This window comes from Sinocyclocheilus rhinocerous, unplaced genomic scaffold (assembly GCF_001515625.1).
Source record: "Sinocyclocheilus rhinocerous isolate Xijiao unplaced genomic scaffold, SAMN03320098_v1.1 scaffold450, whole genome shotgun sequence".
Lineage (NCBI taxonomy): Eukaryota > Metazoa > Chordata > Actinopteri > Cypriniformes > Cyprinidae > Sinocyclocheilus > Sinocyclocheilus rhinocerous.
In genome coordinates, this window is record NW_015653457.1 from 731,906 (window position 1) to 754,638 (window position 22,733).

General features: G+C 37.6%; 1 protein-coding gene across 2 annotated transcripts; it reads left to right on the forward strand.

Annotated features, from left to right (window-relative positions):
- Positions 1-747: 747 nt before the first annotated feature.
- On the forward strand, positions 748-20,734 carry LOC107715741 (vasorin-like). Of its 2 annotated transcripts, none has more exons than XM_016521929.1 (2): positions 748-964; positions 17,064-20,734. In XM_016521929.1, the coding sequence occupies exon 2, from the start codon at positions 17,097-17,099 to the stop codon at positions 19,155-19,157; it is 2,061 nt and encodes a 686-aa protein (XP_016377415.1). In that variant the 5' UTR covers positions 748-964; positions 17,064-17,096; the 3' UTR covers positions 19,158-20,734. The 2 variants fall into 2 exon arrangements, with proteins under 2 accessions (XP_016377415.1, XP_016377416.1); XM_016521930.1 differs by lacking the exon at positions 748-964 and adding an exon at positions 8,436-8,457.
- Positions 20,735-22,733: the final 1,999 nt, after the last annotated feature.

Below are 22,733 nucleotides of genomic sequence, written 5' to 3' on the forward strand. Positions count from 1 at the left end.
TACAAGCTGAGTGCATAACGTATGCATCTCACAGCTTATCAGCACTATACCAGTCTAACTTAAAGTGATGCTTCTTACATCACTGTTTGCTAAATACAGCATGATGTTGCATTAAAAAGCATTTCACAAGTTCAAGTCCTGGCTGTGCATTTGGCACTGGCGCACCTAAGTCTACTTAGGGTGAATGTCGGAAGTGTACTGTGACACCATTGATGATTTCCCAAGACACAAGCTATAAATAACTGTTTTCACACTAATACAACTAAGTGACAGATCTTCGAGCTTAACATGACAAGTAAACCTCCAAGTAAGCAAAATGCTACTTTAAAATACCTAAGCGAGAAAAAAAAGTTCCAAGTTAACTATTTAACTTCGAGGGCGAAAGATTTCCACAGATTTTGCCGCGAATTCTCCGCGTTGAACATAAATCTGCTTGGTTTGAAAGTGACTTCTGTTTGAGCTGTGCTTCATATATCTACACTACTGACAATAAAAATTACAAGTTTTGCCCGCGAAATAATGTTAGCGCTTATTGTATTTGTATGTACGCTATATTTCATTCCAAACTTAGCCTACTGCATACAGCACAGTAGTGTACACTGCATACTCTAGTATGGTATATATTATTGGGAACGCTTGTCACCACAGTCCGGTGACGGAGAGTTGTGTCAAGCCTGAAGAGTTTTGCTCCTCCTTCCTTAAACTCTGGAGGTGTTGCGCTCCTGCCATTCAGTAAAAACACCATCGTGTTCCTAAAGTTCAGACGTCTGGCTGGACGCAACCTGTACAGATCAGGGACGCTCCGCATGTGCGCTGTATAGTGATGTGTGTCAAAGCTTCCCTTCAGGAGAAATTATTCCTGCCTTGGGAATGACCCTACAAGAGTTTTGTTTTCATTGTTTTATTACGTGGTCTCTTGTGGATATAACAACGCACGCTTGCTTCTCGTTTCGTATTTTTACAGGTAAGAACTGCAACGAATTATTTCTAATAACTCAAAATATGACAATGTAAAAAACACAATCTTTAATAGATCTGTAATATGGGTTGGACAAAACAATTCAAGAGTGATATACTGGAAATAATATTATGGAGCAAATTTTCACAGTGAACAACTATGACTATATATAACTATAACTTTAGAACGTTTTACCTGGTCTCATGAAGCCACAGCTATCAAAGTGGCTTCACAAAAGCATGTCTGTTTTAAAATTATGCACTTCGTACCAGGTATCCCAAGTCAATACTGTATATCATATTGTGCAAGGACTGCTTGATCAGTGATGAATGCATGTGAACTAAAGTACATTCCTCTGATTATCCCTCGCATAATAAGCATAACATAACGATACATAACGAATGCAATCTTAATAGTGAGCAGGAAGTTATTAGGATGTGAATCTTAAAGCACACCACTTTTATGTATTAGGCTCTATTATATTTTACATACATATGCTATATTAGCCTACATATTTATTACATTGTTTTATATGTGTGATTATGGTGGTCTGTTTTGGGGCTGACATGCCTGGTATGAGTGGTTGTACCCAGGGCCGTCCTTAGGAGGGTGCAACTGGTGCCCCGCGGCAAACAGACTGAGTTCCGTTCATTATCGGTCGGTAATGTACATCTACAATGCACAGTGCTATTAATCTACATCGCTTTTAGACAGCACAAATAGACTCACATAAACAGTGCTGGGACGCCACAGCGTTGCGCAAGACCAACATCAGCAGCACAATTCTGAAAAATACTGTATCATAGCATCTTTTTTGTTATTAATTTAAGTTATATTAAAGGGTTAAACAATCGACAGTACAATAAGATTATTGGATGGACTTTTTTGACTCGCTTGTGCTTGCGTTATTCTCACGTGTACTCAGTGTGTACATACAGTATATCAATGCGAGGCCTGTAGGAATTGGCTCCTAATATTGTCCCAGTCATGTCATTAAACCTCCATCCCCTTCCTGCTCACCCAAGCCACTGGCACCCAAACTGGCGAGTAGCGGTTCTCAGGTGTAAATTAGTTTAGTTGCACGTGGTGTAAAGTAGGTTATGCTCAGTTATTCCGGCTTTCAAAACCCATTATCTTTGTTGCTTCAAAGACATCTCAACAGTTGAGGAGAAAAGTTTTGTGGGGGACACTATTAAGTACTTTGAGCAAGGGTCAAGTGACATGCTGAGATTTTGGCCATTCATTTTAGTGATTCTGAATAGTTCTGGTAATCCTCCTCAACTGTACTCCACTTTTCTTTGGTCATTGGTTGGTAAGGGGTCTGAGGGTGATGATGAAATGGTCATAACCTTTAAATACCCACTTTATTATCACAACATATGAGGTGTAGCATCTGTGACGGTTTTAACATACACTCTTAAAAATAGAGGTTCCAAAATGGGATTTTTGCAACAATAGGTTACCATTTATATATGCTTCTGGAAAACCTGAGATGTGCTTTGAAGAACCTTTATTTTTGGTAGCGTGCAGATGAAGTTTCAACATTTTAACAGATTGCATAAGCACACATTCATACTGCACTCAACTGACCCTTTGAGCAGAAAACCCAAGTTATTATTTGCTTGTATAGTGAGATGTTGTTTATGAATGACGTCAAAGCAGACCAAGAACCTAGCTGCAAGTTAAATCTGATCCGCCATTAGTAATCGGGTCCGCATTCCTTATGTAGTGTGTGATAATAACTTTAGTAAGTACGGTAACACGTTCTTCTCGTTTTTGTTCAGTCAGACTTAGAGATCAGCTGGCAGGCTGCCAGTCAACATTCGGGAGAGGTAAACACAGAGGGGGCACTTAGGCTACGAAGGAGGGATGAGCGTATGAGAAAAGCAAAGACAGAGATATAGAAGGAGAGCAAGCAAAAGGCACAGGCAAACATTCCTGATGCGGTGTCTAAGCAATTTAATTAAAGGGACTAGTGGGACGTTATAGTGGGCATTCGGAGGTGAAGGCTTAACCCCCCTTGGCCAGGCTTGGACTAATCCCAAGGGTCAGCTAATAAGTGCTCGGGTCATGCCACCATGACAACTAAATGGGGAGTATCTCAAAAGGAGCTTCCCAGTCACAGTTAATAACTGCATGATGGACGTTAAGACACAGTGAGCAGGAATAAGTGTGTGCAGATGCTAAGTTAAGAATGGCCTTAATTAGTCTGCAGTAGATTCAAGTGTCTGACATCTGAAGGTTATTCAGTTAGAAACACTTTGATTGTAAAGATTGGGCCTTTTGTGTCTTGAGTGCAACTCTGGCTGTTGTTAAAGGTCAGATGGAAACTCTAGAAACATGTCACTTGTTGTTTGGATTATACTGATCACTCAAAATCACAAAAATCTGTTGCAGTAGTGACTGCCAAAGCATGAGCCCTCCTACTAAGACTGGGATGTGATTTCCTTTGGTTTCTTCCTCCTTGAAGTGTTGGGTAAACAAAGAGTTGCAATACAGGGGCATTAAACATGAAACAATGGAACAACATTCAAACTTGAATGCCTGTATTTAAAAAAATTCAGTGTTTTTCCTGCCCCTTGTATGTTTTTATTAGACATTTTGGTTAATTTTATGATGCTTTCAGCTACTGTTTAACATACTTTACCTTGTTTAATTTTATTCAGCAAATTTATACCTCAAAAATCAGCTCAAAAAGTTGTTGTTCACAGGTTCCATATGGGCTTGTGGCTACCTGAAAAAAAATATTGGAATTAGGATAATTAGGAACAGAAACAGACATAAGCAAAAATAATATATTAAATATATATATATAAATATATATAATAAATTAGGGCTGCAAGATTTTGACAAAAATCATAATTGTCGATTGTTCCCTTGAAATTTAATTTTTTGAAATGATCATAATTTACATTGAATGATGTTTATACCATTGTTTGAAGCAACTACATGCCATATTTTTATATAAAAATAAACAAGCTGAAAACACTCAAACTGAAAAGCTTTTATTGCTTTTCTATAGTATTAAGCCTCAAATGTCAACTATACATTGAATTGGTTTCTTCTTTAACTAATAATAAAAAAAATGTTCAAATATGCATGGTATTATATAAATTAAAACAATGGAAAAACCCTTAAGATAACCTGTAGAAAGAGAAAAAAAAACACTCAGAATAACATAAGAGGACTTCGATTAATTGCCGCTTTGAACGATTATATAATTGTGGCATCCGTAATTGTAATTGCGATTAGAAATTCGATTAATTGTGCAGCCCTATAATAAATGTATAATAAACATTCAGATCAGGATTGTCCATATTGAAGAGAATCTCCATGTTCTCCATAATATGTACGATAAAAGTTTTCTTCAGTAACTTAATAACTTAAGTTGGACCAGGAGTGTTTGGAAATAACTAAACGTAAACTAAAAGTAATAATTCTAGTAACTTAACTACATTTTCAGTAGCTTGACAGGCATTATATGAAAGTGCCCCTATTATACCATTTTTAGTCGCCTACAAAAGATTTACATGCATGCAAGGTAAAAAAAAACACTTTCGTTTTCTAAAAATATGCATTTAATATCACCTAATTTTCTAACGATTCGTTTAAAGCAGTTCTAAGATTCAGTCTCTCTAAACCCCTCCTTTCCATGAGCCTACTCTGCTCTGATTGGTCAGATGGCTCAGTCTGTTGTGATTGGTCTACCGCGTACAGCGCATGTCAGAAACTATACGCCCATTGCTATAGTTCCGTATTTTGAACGCTCGATAGGAAATATAAACATCTATTATTTATCATACTTACAGGTTGTGATTCAATGGAGCCAGTTGGTCCAAATAAACTGTGTACTGAGCCATCTTTCAAGAGCAAGCATTTTGTGAAGCCCGCGTTAAACTCCCAGAGATTAGAGAAGCAGTCGTCAGTAAAATGACGGAAACACACACAAAAAAAGATTGGGGTTGTACTGCTGTGAACTTTAACCACTGATTCTTTGCAGCTTCATCTTTTAGAAGTGAAAAAAAAAAAAATACTTTCACAGCATATTGGACACGCCGTCTTCTCGACATGATGACACTTTTGGCTTGACAACTTTGCAGATCGTTTACATTCACATACAGCTACAGTACACACTGCATGAAAGGCAATATTTCAAATACCATAATAGGGGCACTTTAAAACATTCACATAACACAAATGTTGCTGTTCATTACTATGCTTTTAATTGTTGGTGCTTTTTTATCTAATATAAATCTGTTAAATGTAGAAAAATGTAGTTGTATTTAATATAAACCTGTAATAAATGTAAGCTTCAACACTGCTGACAAGAGATAAGGAAGGCTGGTGAAGAAAAGCTCAAGTACTGTTTTTTCTCATGTTGTGGCTTTTAGGATTTATTTTATGTATGTTCTGCCATGGTGTCCACTTGTAAAAACAGAGTTTAGATTGCAGCCCTGCTGTGTGTGATCATGAGCAGAGAGAAGGCAAGAGCCAATGCCAAGAGAAAAAAAGAAAAATAAACATACATATAAAACATAACAGAGGTCATGTTAGAAATAAGCATGAATAAGACTGGATGCTACGCTAAAATACTTTCTTAATATGAAGAGACAAAAGCCATTCGTTGATTGAATCCCCTGAGAAGTCTAAACACTCGATGGCGCTTTCAAAACATACTCTGTTTTTTGCACATCCCGACCAGCAGCACATAGCAACACTAGCTCAACCAATAGTGTGAGTTTGGGGCGGAGCTATCTGTTTATCCAACCAATAGAATGTAAGAGGAGAAACCTGTTTGAAAACAATCATTATTTTGCTGTTTTTGAGAGGAAATTACACAATTCATCTTTGAGGATACAAACTCTGCACATAAAACATCCCAGGTGCACTATGAACATCTCTTCCACTCTCTTTAAAATCTTTTTTTTTTTTTCTGATTGTGAGCTGTAACATCTTGTTATTCGCTTGAGGACAGAGAGTTATGGCCTTTGGCCGCGTCTGTTGGGTGGTGTTCAGGTTTTCACAAGTCAAGAACAGCAAACATCCGCCTGCCGTCTTTCAAACAGTCACTCAGGAGAATGCTGTTTGATCAAAAGGATCTGCTTCTCCGATTACTTTAATGGATATGTGAATTATATTAAAGCTATAACAGTGAGTTCTAATACAAACATACTAAACATGCTCATGACTGGTAAGGAAGATGCTCAAAAAACATACTAAGTTCAAAAGTTCAAAATTATTTTATTATAATAATTATTTATTTATTTATTGAAGACCCCCTTTTTAATCCATACAAAAAAATAAAATAAAATAAAACTTATTTTGTGTTGTCAACATTGGACCCCATTGGCATTGACTGTCATTGTATCGACAAAAAAGCTAATTTTGTATTCTACAGAAGACAGACAGTGATATTATGAGTAAATTACAACATAATTATTATTTTCAAATGTAAGTGATGTTTGTTGAATGGAAGGCTAATCCCTTTGCATATTAACATGGCAATGTCACAAAACTAACTTGAGAATACTGATAGAGTCATACTGAGGTCACTTATACACTTTAATCGATCAATGCCACAATTGATTGGTCTCCGAACAAATTCATCAGCAGACTGCCAGGATATGATCAGATAAGCCTTTAAACACTCACATTGTATGGACTGTCATTCTTTGCTTTTCAGTGAGCTGCAACAGTACACAAACAGAGCAGAGTGCTGGAGTGTGACAGAGAACTTCACTGTAGTATTTAGTTACTTTAGCCACACTTACACCATGTCTACACATTACAAGCAAGAGCTACATCATTCAGAGGAGGTAAATGTTCTCCCAGGGAGCCCCAGTGTCACCGTGCATGGTACAAACAGGTTGGGACAGGCAGAGAAATTGATTTGGTCTTGTTCCAACATACCTCGTCATCACTGGAGTTGAACCAACTCTGGTATCACATTCGTTATTTGCTTTAATGGGCTGTCGGTTGTAAATAGATCTGCAGTGTAATTCAGAACTGAGGTGTTAAGCTCTAAACAGCACTTAAACAGTGTCAATTTTTGTAGTATTTTGGTATTTGGTTTGTTGCCCCTTTGTTTCAAAGGCAGCTGCATTTGAGTTGAATGAACAGAGTTTTGTGTAAAACCTGATGATCATCTAAAGAGCATCTTGTATTTCAGTAGAAGCGAGAACATCTGACTTTTTCAACAAAGGAGATCACATGCTCAGTATCACAAATGTGATTATTTGATTAATGGCCTAGAAATTGTGCAGAATCATACAATATTTTAGCTTTGGGATTTGGTTTGACAGACTGAAGTCTTTAGAGCGCCTGAGACAGAAAACACTCAAGCTGACACAGCTGGTCAGAAGACAGGACACCCCCTGCGGGGCAAGAGGGGGGCGGTGGGGCGATTTGTTCCAGCACGTCCCAGCCTCTCTTTTGCGCTCCGTTCAGTTAAATTTCTTTTAACTACAGGCACACTAAATTCATATGCAAATTCACATTAAAGGAACAGTTCACCCAAAAAAAATAAAACATTTTTGAAAATGTATCCAAGATGTAGATGAGATGTAGAACAGAACAGATTCTTTCTCACCTTATGGCTCCTCTGCAGTGAATGGGTGCCGTCAAAATCAGAATCCAAATGGCTGATAAAAACATCACAATAATCCACAAATAATCCACACGACTCCAGGCCATTAGTTAATGTCTTGTGAAGGGAAACGCTGCATTTTTGTAAGAAACAAATTCATCAAGACGATTTTAACTTCAAACTGTCATGTCCGGCTAAAAGTGCTTAATCAATGCATATTTCTCTCCTGATTCAGAACAGACAATGTTTTCACTGGATAAAGCAATATTATGGATAGAGGACTCGTATTTACGAAAGCGGAAGCAATGTAAAGTTTAAACTTAAAAACATCTTGATTGATTTGTTTCTTACAAACGCAGCTTTTCACTTCACAAGACGTTAGTTGATGGACTGGAATCGTGTGGATTATTGTGATGTTTTTATCAGCTGTTTGGACTCTCATTCTGACGGCACCCATTCACTGCAGAGGATCCCAACTTCAGGTTCACATTTAATTCATATTCAAATTCAAATAAATTAAATGTTCTTAACTGGCATGACAATTTTCCATACAATTTTTATTTATTCCTATTTCCTAACAAAAATATTTATTTAATGTACTTTTTCACACAATATTTTTTTTTAATTCAGTTCAATTCACTTCTCATTCACATTCATCAGTTTAATATTCAAATTCAAATGAATGTTTTCCATGCAATCGTTTTTATGGTTTACACTGATTTAATTTAGTTTTTCTCTCTGTCTAGCTCAGTTCAATTCAATTCATTTTCAACTTTAGGTTCACATTCAATTCATATTCAAATTTAAATGAATTTGATAGTGAAAACTGAAGACTGTTTTCCATGCAATAGTTTACTTTAGTTTCTCTCTCATTCTCTTTCTCTGGCACAGATGATTTCTACTCCTGTGCAGTGTGAGTACACATCTGCTGAACTCTTTGACTGCAGATCAATTTTATACATCATTTAAGTATCAGGGCTTTGACTGGTGACTGATACTAGCGCCAGAAATCTGTGTACCTGTGTATGAGTCATGGAATTAAGATCTATGGCGTCAGGCCAACAATCTTTTTTACACCCATTATGTGTTACGTAGTACACGAAATAACAATAAAGAATGTGCTAACTTAAATAACTTGCTGCTGAATGTGTTTAGCAGGTGTACAAGTGTTCACCTCAGTCAGATAAATATGTTCTTATGGTGTGTGTGTGTTTGTTTTTATTTGAGAGATGTCAAGTTGAAGCTGTTATGATTCGCTCTATTACACACGGATTTGGTCTGAAGGTAAGCCAGAAAAACAGAGCTTCAAAACTACAAGGAACCTGTCCTTAACCAACTAAACCTGCACAGAGAGAGAGAGACATGTATAGACAAGAACAAACAGTTCTCCCTCACTCTTCTTTTCTCACAACACAATTCAAGTGCAGTTTGCCCTTTGCAAACAAATCAATGATTTGATCTCATATTTTTTATCAGTATTCTGATAAACGACATACATCCAAAAAAAATAAGAATCTCAACATCCTTATAAGAAGATAATTACTCTTCTGAAGCACAACTGATCAAATTACTTTTGATAAAAAATATTTAGTATTAAATGTTAAGGAATAATTGATTTTATATTCACATGCAATTCATATTTTAATATATTGTGTATTTAATGTTAATGAATAACTTCAATGTCTATTTGGAAGTTTTAATGACTAATTGAGAGGATAATTAAAAGGATATCAATATTTGAGGCATATTTTCCAAGCTATTTTGCATGTAGTTACAACGAACATTCTTTTCAGCTTTGAAAGAGATACAAAGCATCGTAAAAGTTGTTCATTAAACTCCATACGAATTAGAGCATTTCATAAGTATAATATTAAGACATGCTTTTGGAGAATATAGCTTTATTCTTATAATAAAATAAAACGCAGTCTTACTACTCCATAGCAAACTTTTTTGTCCTATGGAGTATGAAAATAAAACACGTCTTAATATCTGTATGCTAATTTGTTTCTGAACTAAATTCTTCATGTTTTATCGATGTCTACATATTTTAATCAGAAAACTTAATTTTGTAGTGCATATTCATAAAGAGAGAGGCACATAGCGAATATAAATCGTGTACACACAATGTCATGGCTTCAGATTATGCCACCTGGCAGTATGCTAGTCATAGCAGCAACATATTAAGAGCAATCCAGTGGCAAATGCACTGTTCTTTCAAATGCAGCCCTTCAGAAAGAAATATGCAACACAAAAGGATGCTAAGAACACTAAATTACATCTTTGTTAAACACACTCATCTTAAAATGCTTCTCGTTTCAGACATGCTACAGTTTCCAGGCATAGTTTTTACCACTGTAGGTAGGTAGGCAGGTAGGTAATAGATAGATAGATAGATAGATAGATACATTAGATACAGTATATGACAGGCTGGCGTGTGTCAGCGGCATGTGTAAGTTGGTCTACTTTGGTCTTTTGTCTTGTTAAGTTTCTCAGGTTTCACACAGAAATGCGGTGTCCGATGTGCATGGCTAGCAGGTGTGCACATGCACACAGAGTAGATTGTAACTTGAACTGCCTGCAGGCCCAGGGCAAAGTTGGAGGAAGACCGTGTAACTTTATTGCACCTAGTCTGGTTTAAGCCACTCTCCGCCTTTTTAGTGTCTTTTATTTGAGAGTTTGTTTGTCTGGAGAGCTTGAAGTGTGAGTGTGTGTGTTTGTATTAATGTTTTGGGTGAAACTACTTGTTAAGTGGACTTAATCTTGGCTATTTAATAATAGTCCAAAGAAATCTGAACCTAAAATGTGAGTTATTGACATAGTAACATTAAAAAAGTACACTTCTGTCTTTAAAGGGGTAATTGGGGTTTTAATAAAAGTTGAATGTCTATATGCAGTAGTAACATTTTTTTATTGATCCTACAAAACTAGAGAAAACAAGAACTGTGGTGAAAAAAGGTAGGAAAACTTCAACACCCATAATGCACTGGGCTCAATCAGACTGTCAATTAGCAGAGATATAAAAAAGAAAACAGTTGTCAAAAGTCTGCCGGATGAGGCGTTTTATGGATGTTTGCTGACAAATAAAGTGGGATATCTTAATACAAACTGGTTGAAAATCGGTGAACTTACCCTTTAAAACAGGTTTGTTTGTTTAGTTTTTTTACACAAACTTGGGTTAACTGTAGATTAACCCTCTTTTTTAAAGAAACATTTTAGCTAGCGTTCTTGAGTTGGTTCTTTGAAGATTGCATTTCTGCATATTGATTTTTGGCTTTTTTAAAGTTACAAAATTGCTTCATCATTCCTGGTCTTATTGCACAAAATACTATTCTTGTTTTTTTTTATTTTCTTATTTTCTTTATATATTTTTAAATATAATTAATTATTTATTCTATGAATTGTATGAAAATTTATTATATTAATCTATTTTATTAATTATATAATAGTAATATCAAATAAAAATAATATAAAATAAATATTTTTAAAAATTATATTACTACAGTATGACTGTCTCTGAAATGCTGACGTCATCAAGTCCGTGCATGTTATTGGGTAATGTAAAAGAGCCAAAATGGCTATGGCTATACTTTTCATGATCCAAATAGGTTCCCAATGGATAAAATCCATCCAAAAAAAAGATGGGTTGCAAATGCTGAAAACTGTTGACATACAGTAAGCTGGCGCTTTAACAATAATGTAGACAGCAGAGCTCAGATCATTTGGTCTCTGAAAAATTGGATAAGAAATATTTGAGTTCATATTGAGATCTTAGCACAGAGATATTGTTGGAGAGGTGAAATACGTAATCTGTTTGCTTTGTATTTAGTCTCATTGATGTCTAAGGGAAAAACAGGTAAGATACTGAAGCGATCTTATTTGTGATTTTAGGGCTAGTTGAGGACAGCAAGGACTTGGCTCTGGCTCTGCTTTAAAGGCTTCTGTTGTGGTTGAAGTGAAGCATGAGGAAAATCACAGTTGGCCTGATGAATCTGTTTTGTATTTTAAATCAGCCACATGTTCATGAGCTTGATTCAAGCATGCGTAAACACAAACAGCTGCTTACGGGCATGTACACACTCATACAGAATCCACATTTAAGTACACATGCCTGTTTCTCTTTTGGTTTCCCTCCCTGAAATCCTCCCCCTACCCTTATCGCAAAACTGTTACTTAATGCAAGCATGCTGTCACCCGGCGAGACCGTCCCAATGCATTCTGGGTAACACAATCCAGCTGTGCTTAGGAGCTGCTGACGGAAATGTGTATTTATCTGTGTGTCAATATGTGTGTGTAGCGGAGTAATCTCAGGACAGTAGCATTACAAGTATGTTATTTAAATAAACACACACTCACACCTCTGTCTGTACTAGTTAATGTTAAACTATGAGTGTGTTTGTGTGTCCCACATTTTTACAATAGCTCAACTGCAAGTGTCAAGCTACTATTTAGAAAAAGTTATTACACTACAACTACTCCGAATGAGTAGTTGGTTACACTTCAAACTACTAGCATTAAGCAGTTAGCTAAACTACTACCAAAAATACATTTTGATATACTACAAGGTACTAACAAAATTGTAGCTAATATTAATAGTAGCTTGTGGTGTAGCTAACGCTAACAAAAACAGTTCGCTAAGCTAGAGTTTACTAGCGCTTCTATCAAAAACTGGAGCTAAATACCTTGATTAGTAGCTTGTGGTGCATCTAAATATCTAACAAATATAGGTAGCAACACCGAAAGCTACTAACTAGCAGTTAGCTACACCCCATGCTACTTGTAAAAACTGTAGCTAAATATTTTTATTAGTGGCTTGTGATACTGTTAATTAATGTCTAGTAAAATAGTAATTAGCTCCACTTCAATCTACCAACATTAAGTAGCTAACTACATTAAGAACTAACTACCAACACCTTTATTTCATTATTTCAGTCAAAACATTATTATAAACATTATCATTAACAGCAGTATTTAACAAATAAAAAAAAATTTAAAAACATTTGGGCGGCATTATGCTAATATTTCCACATAGTGAGGTAGATATGTGGGGGCGTGTTAGAACGAGCCGTTTTAGGTAGGCGTGGCTGACTCTTAACTTTTATAAAGAATATCTCTTTGGATTTGAGACTTTAGTCTTTGCAACTTTACAGATCTTCTTTATGCACCAAGAGCTTGTAACACTCCAAAGAGAAAGGAAAACTTGAAATCGCATCATATGACCCCTTTAAACATTTAACCTAGATAAATAAGCGCTGTTAGGCGCATATCCAATCGTTTGTGCGGAGAGTGGAAGCTAAAGCGCGCTTTGCAGGACATGGAGGCGCCAGCGCGATAACTTGCATTTTTTTTTTTATAACAGTGGAAACTTAAAAATACGCCGTCATTTTTGCTCATAAAGGTAAGAGTATATATACATCATTCGGAAATGCAAAGGGTCTACTTGTATTTGTGTGCACTCACAATATCAACAAAACCTTGTGCTTTTGTAAAATAAGGAAAACAAACAGGATGCGCTTTCTGTCGTCTTGGTCTTGAGCAGGAGCGCTTCACCGACATGATAAATATATCTATAGAATGCTTTAAATTACTATTTTGAAAAGAAATAATTCAAATCGAAAACAAAATCTCTTTCATTATGTAATCCGTAAAGATGCATTTCTCTCTACATTTCTCTTAATATTAACGTCATAATATTTTAAGAATAAAGTCAAAATTACGATAATAAAATCATGTTATATTGCGTGAAGTTAATGTGAAAATTTCACCTATAGGCCTACTCCTCCAAAAAAAAAAAAAAGTCTGTGGCATCCATCATTCTTTTTTGACTTTTTTTAAAACTCTGATTGATGATTCATGAGACATTCGTTTGTATTAAATTGTTCTGATTTTTTTCAACATGCATTCAAATATTCATGTTTATTTCGTGCTGCAAATATTAAAGAGGAAAATATCATTGATTCATATGCAGCTTAAACTGAGGCGAATTATCTCACTACAAATGAAAGAGCGTAAAAAGACGTTTATTGTTTGTATTTTATCATAAAATTGACAGAAGGCAGAGACTTTGTAGTAATAAAGCACAAAGCTGCGATTAGGCAGCATTTTTGTGCCACGTTTAAAAATAACTAAATAAATAAGATTAATTATTTTAAGAATAAAGTCAAAATTACGATAATAAAATCATGTTATATTGCGTGAAGTTAATGTGAAAATTCCACCATATAGCCCTACTCCTCAAAAAAAAAAGTCTGTGGCATCCATCATTCTTTTGACTTTTTTTAAACTCTGATTGATTCATGAGACATTCGTTTGTATTAAATTGTTCTGATTTTTTTCAACATGCATTCAAATATTCATGTTTATTTTGTGCTGCAAATATTAAAGAGGAAAATATCATTGATTCATATGCAGCTTAAACTGAGGCGAATTATCTCACTACAAATGAAAGAGCGTAAAAAGACGTTTATTGTTTGTATTTTATCATAAAATTGACAGAAGGTTGAGACTTTGTAGTAATAAAGCACAAAGCTGCGATTATTGAGTGGCTTGCGTGCTACAAATAATGAATGGACTTGAAAACTTTAAACATCATTTCCAAGCATTAGCCTATAGCCTACCCTAAATAAAACAGCTTGTGAATAGTCACGATTCACATAACGTTGTTTACTTCAGAAAAATCAACAATATGGCCTAAGTTAAGTTAACCAAGTTGGAGCCAATAACGTTTGGGGGGACCCGTCCAAATTTTTGGCTTATGGGCCCTACGCCACTGGTGTGATAGGAAAGTTATTTTGTGAATATGTGTGATAGGAAGGTTCTAATGATTTTTTTATTTTTGGGTGAACTGTTCCTTTAAGTCTACATCACCAACAATCCTTTTATGACTAGCATTTTGTAAATTTGCCAATTATTATTAAATCAATGACTAAGATTAAGATCACTCTGATGTATAAAGAAAACAAAAGGTGTCTTGATGGCATTCAGCTCTGCTTCACATGTGACCTCCTGCACCTCATGCCATCCTTGTCAAACCTGTTTTCATGTAATCAGTTCTGACAGAAGATTGGCAAACAAGTACATGAACCCTGAAACAAATAAAGAAAGAGTGAGAGAGAGAAATGTCAAACCCTTAGGAGGCCCCATGCCTTCCTGTGATGAAGATGGATTTTTTAGGGTTATTGCAAAATTCCTGCTGTGCCGGTGGGATTGTGCATATGCCGGAGAAAAAAAGGAAGAATGGTAGGAGGGCGAAAGAAGACAGGAGAGAAAAGAAGGGAAGGTAGCAACCCGCTTTAATGAAATCACTTTAGTTTCTCTTCAAAATTCAAGCAACCTGCAGAGAATCCAAACACTGTGTATAGCAAGAAGGAAGATGGAATGCAGAGCCAAAAAATAGTGAAGAAGCAAAGCTGATATGTGTAAAACCGCAGCTAAAACAGTCACTAAAATATCAAAACTAAATATCTACCTAATAAGCTGGACAAGGAAACCAAAAGATGGATTATATGACTAAGATGAAACAGTTGAATAATTATAATTTAACTAATTAGACCAAATTGAATGTCACATCAGCTAATCACAAGGCAAACCCATACATTCCCACCCCTGCAGGAAAGTCAGGCTTAAGCTGTTCACCTTTGGAACATGGTAGCTGATTTCTAGCTGATTCCAGCTGGCAATTAACTGGTAGACCAACTCGTACCAGCAACAAACTAGCAGGTCAAGCTGCTTTTTGGAAAGTGATGTCTGGTCGACCAGCCAATGACTAGCTTGGACCAGCTAATAAGTAGAAATCATGTTCCAAAACACAGGCTTCTTCTACAGAAACATTATTAGATCAGATTAAAACAAAACAGAGTGAGCAAATATAACCACAAGACTATGAGCAAATATAATCACAAGCTTTCCTAATAACCAGCCATAGCCCTTCTAGGGGAGGAGGGAACAACTGGGCAGAGAAAAATATAGATGGTTGATGTGAGAAAATGGGGCTCACAAAAGGAAACTCGAACAGAAAAAAGGATGAAAAGAGTGAGTGTACCTGCCAATCGAATGCTTGTTCGTCTCCCTCAATAGACTGGCCCTTTAGCAGCCAGGACGCTTGTTGGAACAGTAAACTATTCTTTGTACTCACAAACATACACATTGTTACCTCAGCGGTGGAGAAGATGGCAGAGGCTTGGCCTAGCCCTTTGTTCACCAGGAAATCAAAGAGATTTCTGAACAATCAGCAAAAAGGGACACACAAAATGACACAAGGACTTTCATTGAAAATTAAGGGGCACCACTTAAGCTAGTAATTTTTTTTTTTTCACTTTTAGAAAGCTTTTTTATGTTCAGACAATCTTAAGTTGTGTCAATGATGAATCACACAGGCTTGTGTGTGTGGACACATTCTGGGATGAGGTCTAAACTCTCTGAGATGAACTCATTAAGCAAACAGTGGAAAGAGTGAAACTGAGTGCAAGGCAGGTCAACAGACATTCGGTCAGCTGGGCCATACACCACAGCCATTGTTGGATGATTTCAGAAAATGCTGAAGTAAAATAAAGACAAAAGTTATTTGGACACAACATGATACAAGCTTCAATTATAGTGCAGAGACTCATGCACCTATTTATTCATTGTTACTAAGGAGATGCCAGTGACTAATTAAGAACTGACTCAAAAACACTTTTACAAAAAACACTTGTTTGCCGCAGCATTTCAAACCAAGCTTGTTTTTTTTACCCGCAGTACTTGTGCAATATACTGTAAATATCAAAGTTACATTGGTCATGACAATTCTGGTCATCACAACTAGAGGATTGCCCTGCAGGACGGTTGCTGTTTTCTCTGTGTAAGGATAAAGTTTCAAAGCCTTTACAAAAGCATCAAGTGTGCCTTTTTCTGTTTATATAAATGAGCCATGTAAAGGAATTGTTCAAAACTGGTTTTGCTTCAGGACCCAAATTTAACATTTTACGTGGTCCTGAAAGAGTACCAAAATGGTTTAGCATGAATAAGCATCTGAACATCAAACACTGAAATGTTTATCATTAATATTACCATGATCTGTATAGGCCAGGGGTGTCCAACCCTGCTCATGGAGGGCCAGAGTCCTGCAGAGTTTAGCCCCAATATGCTCCAGCACTGAAAGAGTATAGTAGAGGTCCTGACTGCAGGACTGGACAGGACAGTAGCCCTCCAGGAGCAGGACTGGACACCCATGTTAAAGGCTAAATAATGTGCCAACTCATATATAATAATAATAATTGCTGTTAATAGTGTTCATCGTCTGTTTGATTACGTCTTTAATTTATTTTTCTGTACATTTCTGCCATATGTACATTAACTGACAGTCACCACTGATAAGCTACCGCTAAATATTGTAGAAACTTAATTTGCTGTAAAGTTGCTTTGCAACGATTTGTATCGTGAAAAGCGCTATACAAATAAACTTGAATTGAATTGAATTGAATATACAATAACAAGATCATTGTTGTAGTTTTGACATTGAGTTTCTATCTTTTTCTATTGCAGGATTCAATCACTAAGGCCAGACGGTAATCAACGATGCGGCCATTATCTCCCCTGTCTCATCTCATTTTGTTTCACTTACTGTGTGGATCTCTGAGCAGCAGATGTCCTCAAGAGTGCTCATGCAGCACCAGTGGTTCTATCTTCTGCGTCCAGCAGAACTTGAGCTACATGCCTCGTGACCTCCCCTCCTCCACAAAGTACCTCTACGTGTTTCAGAACAACATCAACACCTTGCAACAGCAGGGCTTTGTAGAGCTTGGCGAGCTTGGAATGCTGGATTTGAGTCAGAATGCCCTCACTGAAATCCCTGATGGGGTGTTCAGCCCACTCTCCTCTCTACACAACCTGGATCTCTCCTCAAACCACATTACCCACATTTCCAAAGACAGCTTTGCTGGACTGATCAACCTGGAAAGGCTGTATCTCTACAGCAACCACATTCAGAGCATTCACCCAGCTGCCTTTGAGGGACTAGAGAACCTACTGGAGCTGAAGCTACAGGGGAATCAGATTAGTGTTTTGCCAGCTCTGCAACTGCCCAGACTGCTCCACTTGGACCTTAGTTATAATAGTATCCCACCTATTGGACCTGAAGATTTACAGACACCACTCCTTGAGTCTCTTAAAATAGCTGGACTGCGGCTGACCAGTCTGGATGGGGAGCTGCTAAGCAGCCTAGTGAACCTACATGTTCTGGATGTTTCCCAGAACCTGCTCGTAGAGATACAACCTACGCTTAAGGCAATGGGGGGGCTACGAAACCTCAATTTAACTGGGAATCCCTTGGGACCCCTAAAACAAGAAGACTTCCACAATCTGGTTAATTTGCTAGAGCTTGACTTGAGCAACCTTAATTTGCAAGGCTTCCCCGAGGGCTTCTTCAACCTTTTCCCCAAACTTGAGAAGCTCACTGCAGCTGAAAACCCCTTTAACTGCCTCTGCCCACTGGCCTGGTTTCCAGTATGGCTAAAGGATGCACATGTAGAACTGTTGAGAATGGAGGAGACTCGTTGCCACTTTCCACCAATAAACTCAGGAGAGGTTTTGGCAAAATTGGAGCATAAAGATTTTGGCTGTCCCACAACGACCATTGAGTTAACAAGCGCAGGGACAAGTAGTACTACAAGCAAGCCCACAAACTCCACCACACCATCAAGCACAACGCACGCCATTCCCCCGGCGCCACCAAGTGAGATGCCCTCAGCAGACACAGACAGCTTCCCTCTTTCCCAGACCACTGCCTTCCCCAGAGAAATCATAGAAGATTCTGAAGAAGAGGACATCATGTGCCCCTCCAATATCTGTCTAAATGGGGGAACATGCATATTTGACTCAAATGGGGTGGTTGTTTGCCTGTGTCTGCCTTCAATGTCAGGACTTTACTGTGAGACACAAAATCCAGGCTTCCTTCCTCCGCCTTCACCTAGAGTTTCTATTGAGACCATTGCTACAGTCCAGCCCAACACAATCAGCTCCCTTCACATAACCAGCACTTCCATTTCATTAGACCTTCACCGTTACATCCACACAAGAACGCACATCCGTGGAATCCGTCTGACTTACCGAAACTTGTCAGGCCCCGACCAGCGGCCAATACACCTGAATGTGCCTCCAACTTACCCCGAATACACGCTTAGAGGGCTACAGCCGAATAGCACCTATTCCGTATGTGCCAGCCCTCTGGGAGAGCCTGTCCATGTCTCGGTTAGTGCCTGCATGGAGGCTCGCACAGCAGGAATCCCACCCTCTTCCCAAGAGCCAAGTGTTGACAGGACCGAACCCTCTTCCTCTCTCATACCCATCATGACAGCTGTGGCAGTGGTGATGGTTGTGGCCATCATAGCTACTGTGGTAGTCATCCGCCGCAGGAGGAGATCCAAGGCTCCAGTAGATATGGACTTACATGAGACATCTCCTCTGGAGTTAGAGGGAATGAAAACCAGTCCAGATAATGGTCTGACACATCCAAAACAACCGGACATCGCCCCTTGCCCATCTTTAGTGCAAAATAGCTTGGAATACGAGGCACCTTTAATACAAGGACAGTGTCCAGCCAACAATAATGTAGCTTGTGTGAAACCTTTGTATGTGTAAAAGCCATATTGCGCTATTCATACCTCCAGCCCACAGAAGGCAATGGGCTCCATGACTCCTGCAGGCGGGTGCGATGCAGACACTAGATAGACTCTGGTGGGTTGGTGAACATTTTAATGCATCCCAGCCAAACGCTTAAACTGACTGCCAGTATTTAAACCAGGTGCATTTGCCATCAACATTTTTTTACAAATGCCTTTACAAGTGCCTTTTATAACCATAAATATCAGACTTTATCAAGAATTTCTCTCTAAGAAGAGGCCAGACATTACTGAACACAGTGTTGATAGGCTGAAAACAGGTTGTTTTAGAGGTAGCTCATTAATTGTGTTGCTGGCTCTGGAAGTGGTATACAGGAGTCAAAAGGTCATGCCTGGACGTCTGGACTTTTTTTTGTCCAGAAACAAATTGCACTGATAAGAGACACTGGGACTGTGCCCTAAGAGTTGCCTATAGAAGCTGAAAGTGATCAGCCTCTTAAAAGATGCTTCAAACAGGTTTTATACAGCATCAAAGCATCCCTCTGTCCCTCTGCCCCATCTGTCCTGCACAGGAGATTATTTGCTGTGAAAAAACATAATGAAGAGACATTTTCTTACTTTGTCTAGTTTACGCTGTTATGTTAAAGCTGTGTTATTATGTTTTTGTATTTTTAAAGAAACAGTTCACCAAAAAAAATTATTCTGTTATTTACTCACCCTCATGTCGTTCCAAACCCCTTTGATTTTCTTCACACGAGTTTGGAATGAGATTAGAGTGTGTAAATGAAAACAGAATTTTCATTTTGTGTGAACTTCTCCTTTAAGTGCCATTTCTGTGTCCCTTTTTGTGTTTAGTTGTTGTGTTTGTTTTGACTTGTAAACATGAGATTGTAGGAAACATTTTTTCTCCTCTCACTTGAGTGCAACAAGTTAAAATGCTTTTACTTCTGAATGAAAACAAACTCACTTTCCATGAGTGAAGTCTTCATCCTGCATCTGACAAAGAAACACTTTGCAAGACTATAAACACCCTCAGCCATTTTTGACCTCAAACAAATTCCACACATTAACAAACACACTAGTACTATATAAGGATATGGATAACAAATGCTTTTAACAAAGCCGTTTTTTTTGTTTGTTTTTTACGTGCCAGCTTTCTAAAAATGTCCTGTACTCATGATTCAGACTGGGCCCCAAACATAGACAAACTAGGAGAAGGCTTCAATGTAATCTAATCCAAAGTGAGGAAAGGTCAATTGTCAAATTCTCCCCACTCTCAGCAGCCCCTTTTTTTAGCCCTGTGCCACATATTTGTGACCGTATGCAGTATGTGCGTTGAAGATGTCAGCGTTTAGCACATCTAAATGTTTGAACTGGAAAGAGGAACAGCTTTACACAGCATGAGGGGCTTCAAATATTTGAAACATTTTCAAAACCGCTTTTAAGTCCCATGCTTACTTTGGGATGCTTGTTGTTTCTCTCTTTTGTTGTGCACAAAGCCAAGTCTTCTTTTTTTGGATGTAAAAATGTGTAATCTTTGGAAGAAAAATGTGACATCTGTTGAGAAAATTAAATTGAAAAACCACTCTTCTGTGACTGCCGAAATGTTATTCTTGTACTCGGTAACTCGAACACCATGACCACAAAGACCTTTTCTGAACTGTTCTTGATTTTAAAGTTTAATCCTGAATTTTGAGAAATTTTCATGAATGATCTAAAAATTTAGCGAAATTAAGCTATAAAATGAGCAAAAACAAGCTATAACATTCCTTATATACTAATATAGTGTATTATGTATAATTAGCATATGTTTAGTTTATATAATTAGTATATGTTTCTTTGTGAAATGCCACTTTAAAATACATGATTTAGATGTTTAATTTCTTAATTCTGTAGTCAAATATTTTTGTATAATAACATTAAATTGTATAATTAACTTGCAACAATGAGATTCCATAACATTTGTTAATTAGCATCAAGTATCGGGCAACAATGAACAATATTTTACAGCATTTAGGTCAATGTTAATTTCTACATATACTAATAGATTTTAATAGATTTCAAGTTCAATTGAACAAACATGAAATATAAAATTAAACTTTTGTTTATTACCTAATGTTGACAAATTGAGCTTTATTGCAAAGAAATTTCAATTCAAAATGATATTTAATGTCTACTTTTCTAGTTTTATGCCTTTACTTTTTTTTGGTAAATATATGTAATAAGTGGGATAATGTACAACCGTGAGGTTTTAAATCGCAAAACAAACCCTTTCGCTTCACTACAGGTCCTAATTATTCTGTCATGGTTTGTTTTGTCATAATGACCAGCAAAGAAAGCAACAAGAAGAAAAACAGAGCTAATGGCCTCCACGTCTTGTTTTGTTCATGCCTACAATGAAGGTGACCCATACTTGGAATTAGTGCTCTGCATTTAACCCATCCAAAGTGCACACACACAGCAGTGAACACACACCCGGAGCAGTGGGCAGCCATTTTTGCTGCGGCGCCCGGGGAGCAGTTGGGGGTTTGGTGCCTTGCTCAAGGGCACCTCAGTTGTGGTATTGAAGGTGGGAGAGAGCGCTGTACATTCACTCCCCCCACCTACAATCCCTGCCGGTACGAGACTCGAACCCGCAACCTTTGGGTTACGAGTCCGACTCTCTAACCATTAGGCCACAACTTCCCCCAAGGTTCGGAGCCAGTGGCTTAGCAGAGTGCGCCACTCAGTTGACTCACTCAGTTGATTGCATGGGCAGGCATTGAAAAGCTCCTTCAAGAAACGCAGTATTTGTATGTTGTTGCAGAATGACAAAGTTTCAATAAGACGGGGCTTAAATGAAGACTTTAGCAAGAGTTTAAACTCCAGAGAAAAAGTTGAATTCAAGACCAAGAGTCTGAGATGAAATGAAGACAAAACAATAATGTTTCTGGAGCAGAACATGCAGTTCATTCGTAGCACATTTGTGTTGGATGTATGTCACAGCACACTTAGAAACTGTCCTAATCGATACTATAAATTCAAAATGAGTCTTAAATCACTTAAAAAAACGAAACGCAGCAGCTTGTCTAATGTGGTTCCCATTATACAGCACTCAGTAGGGAAAACGGCAAAAGAGAGGAATTTTATTTATTTGAAAAGGCTGGTGCTGATACAGAGTCAGGGTTGCAGGGGGTCACAACGTGGAGGAAGGTAGTAAGAGGAGGTGCGTGGAGTGTAAGGAGGCATGGGGAGATGGGGGATGGATGAAATTTGAGTTGAGACTGATGGCTGGGTCTGATAATGGCTCAAATGGGCCCCTCGTTCAGCGGCCCCCTCCTGCACTCATATGCAGGTCAACGCTGGCAGATATACAGCTCTTCACTTCTCAGAGCAAATCTGAGGTTGGAGGGGGAAAGAGAGTGAGGAAGATGAAAACGGAGAATAACAAACAATGAATCAGGTTGTGTGGACCATTAACTGTAAAGACAGATAAGATAAAATGGACTTAAATGTTAAATTGCCGATGACTATCAAAAAAATTTAAACTTAATTAAAAACTACATAGACAAAAATTAAAAATGAATGTAACTTAGACTATATACATATACTGTAT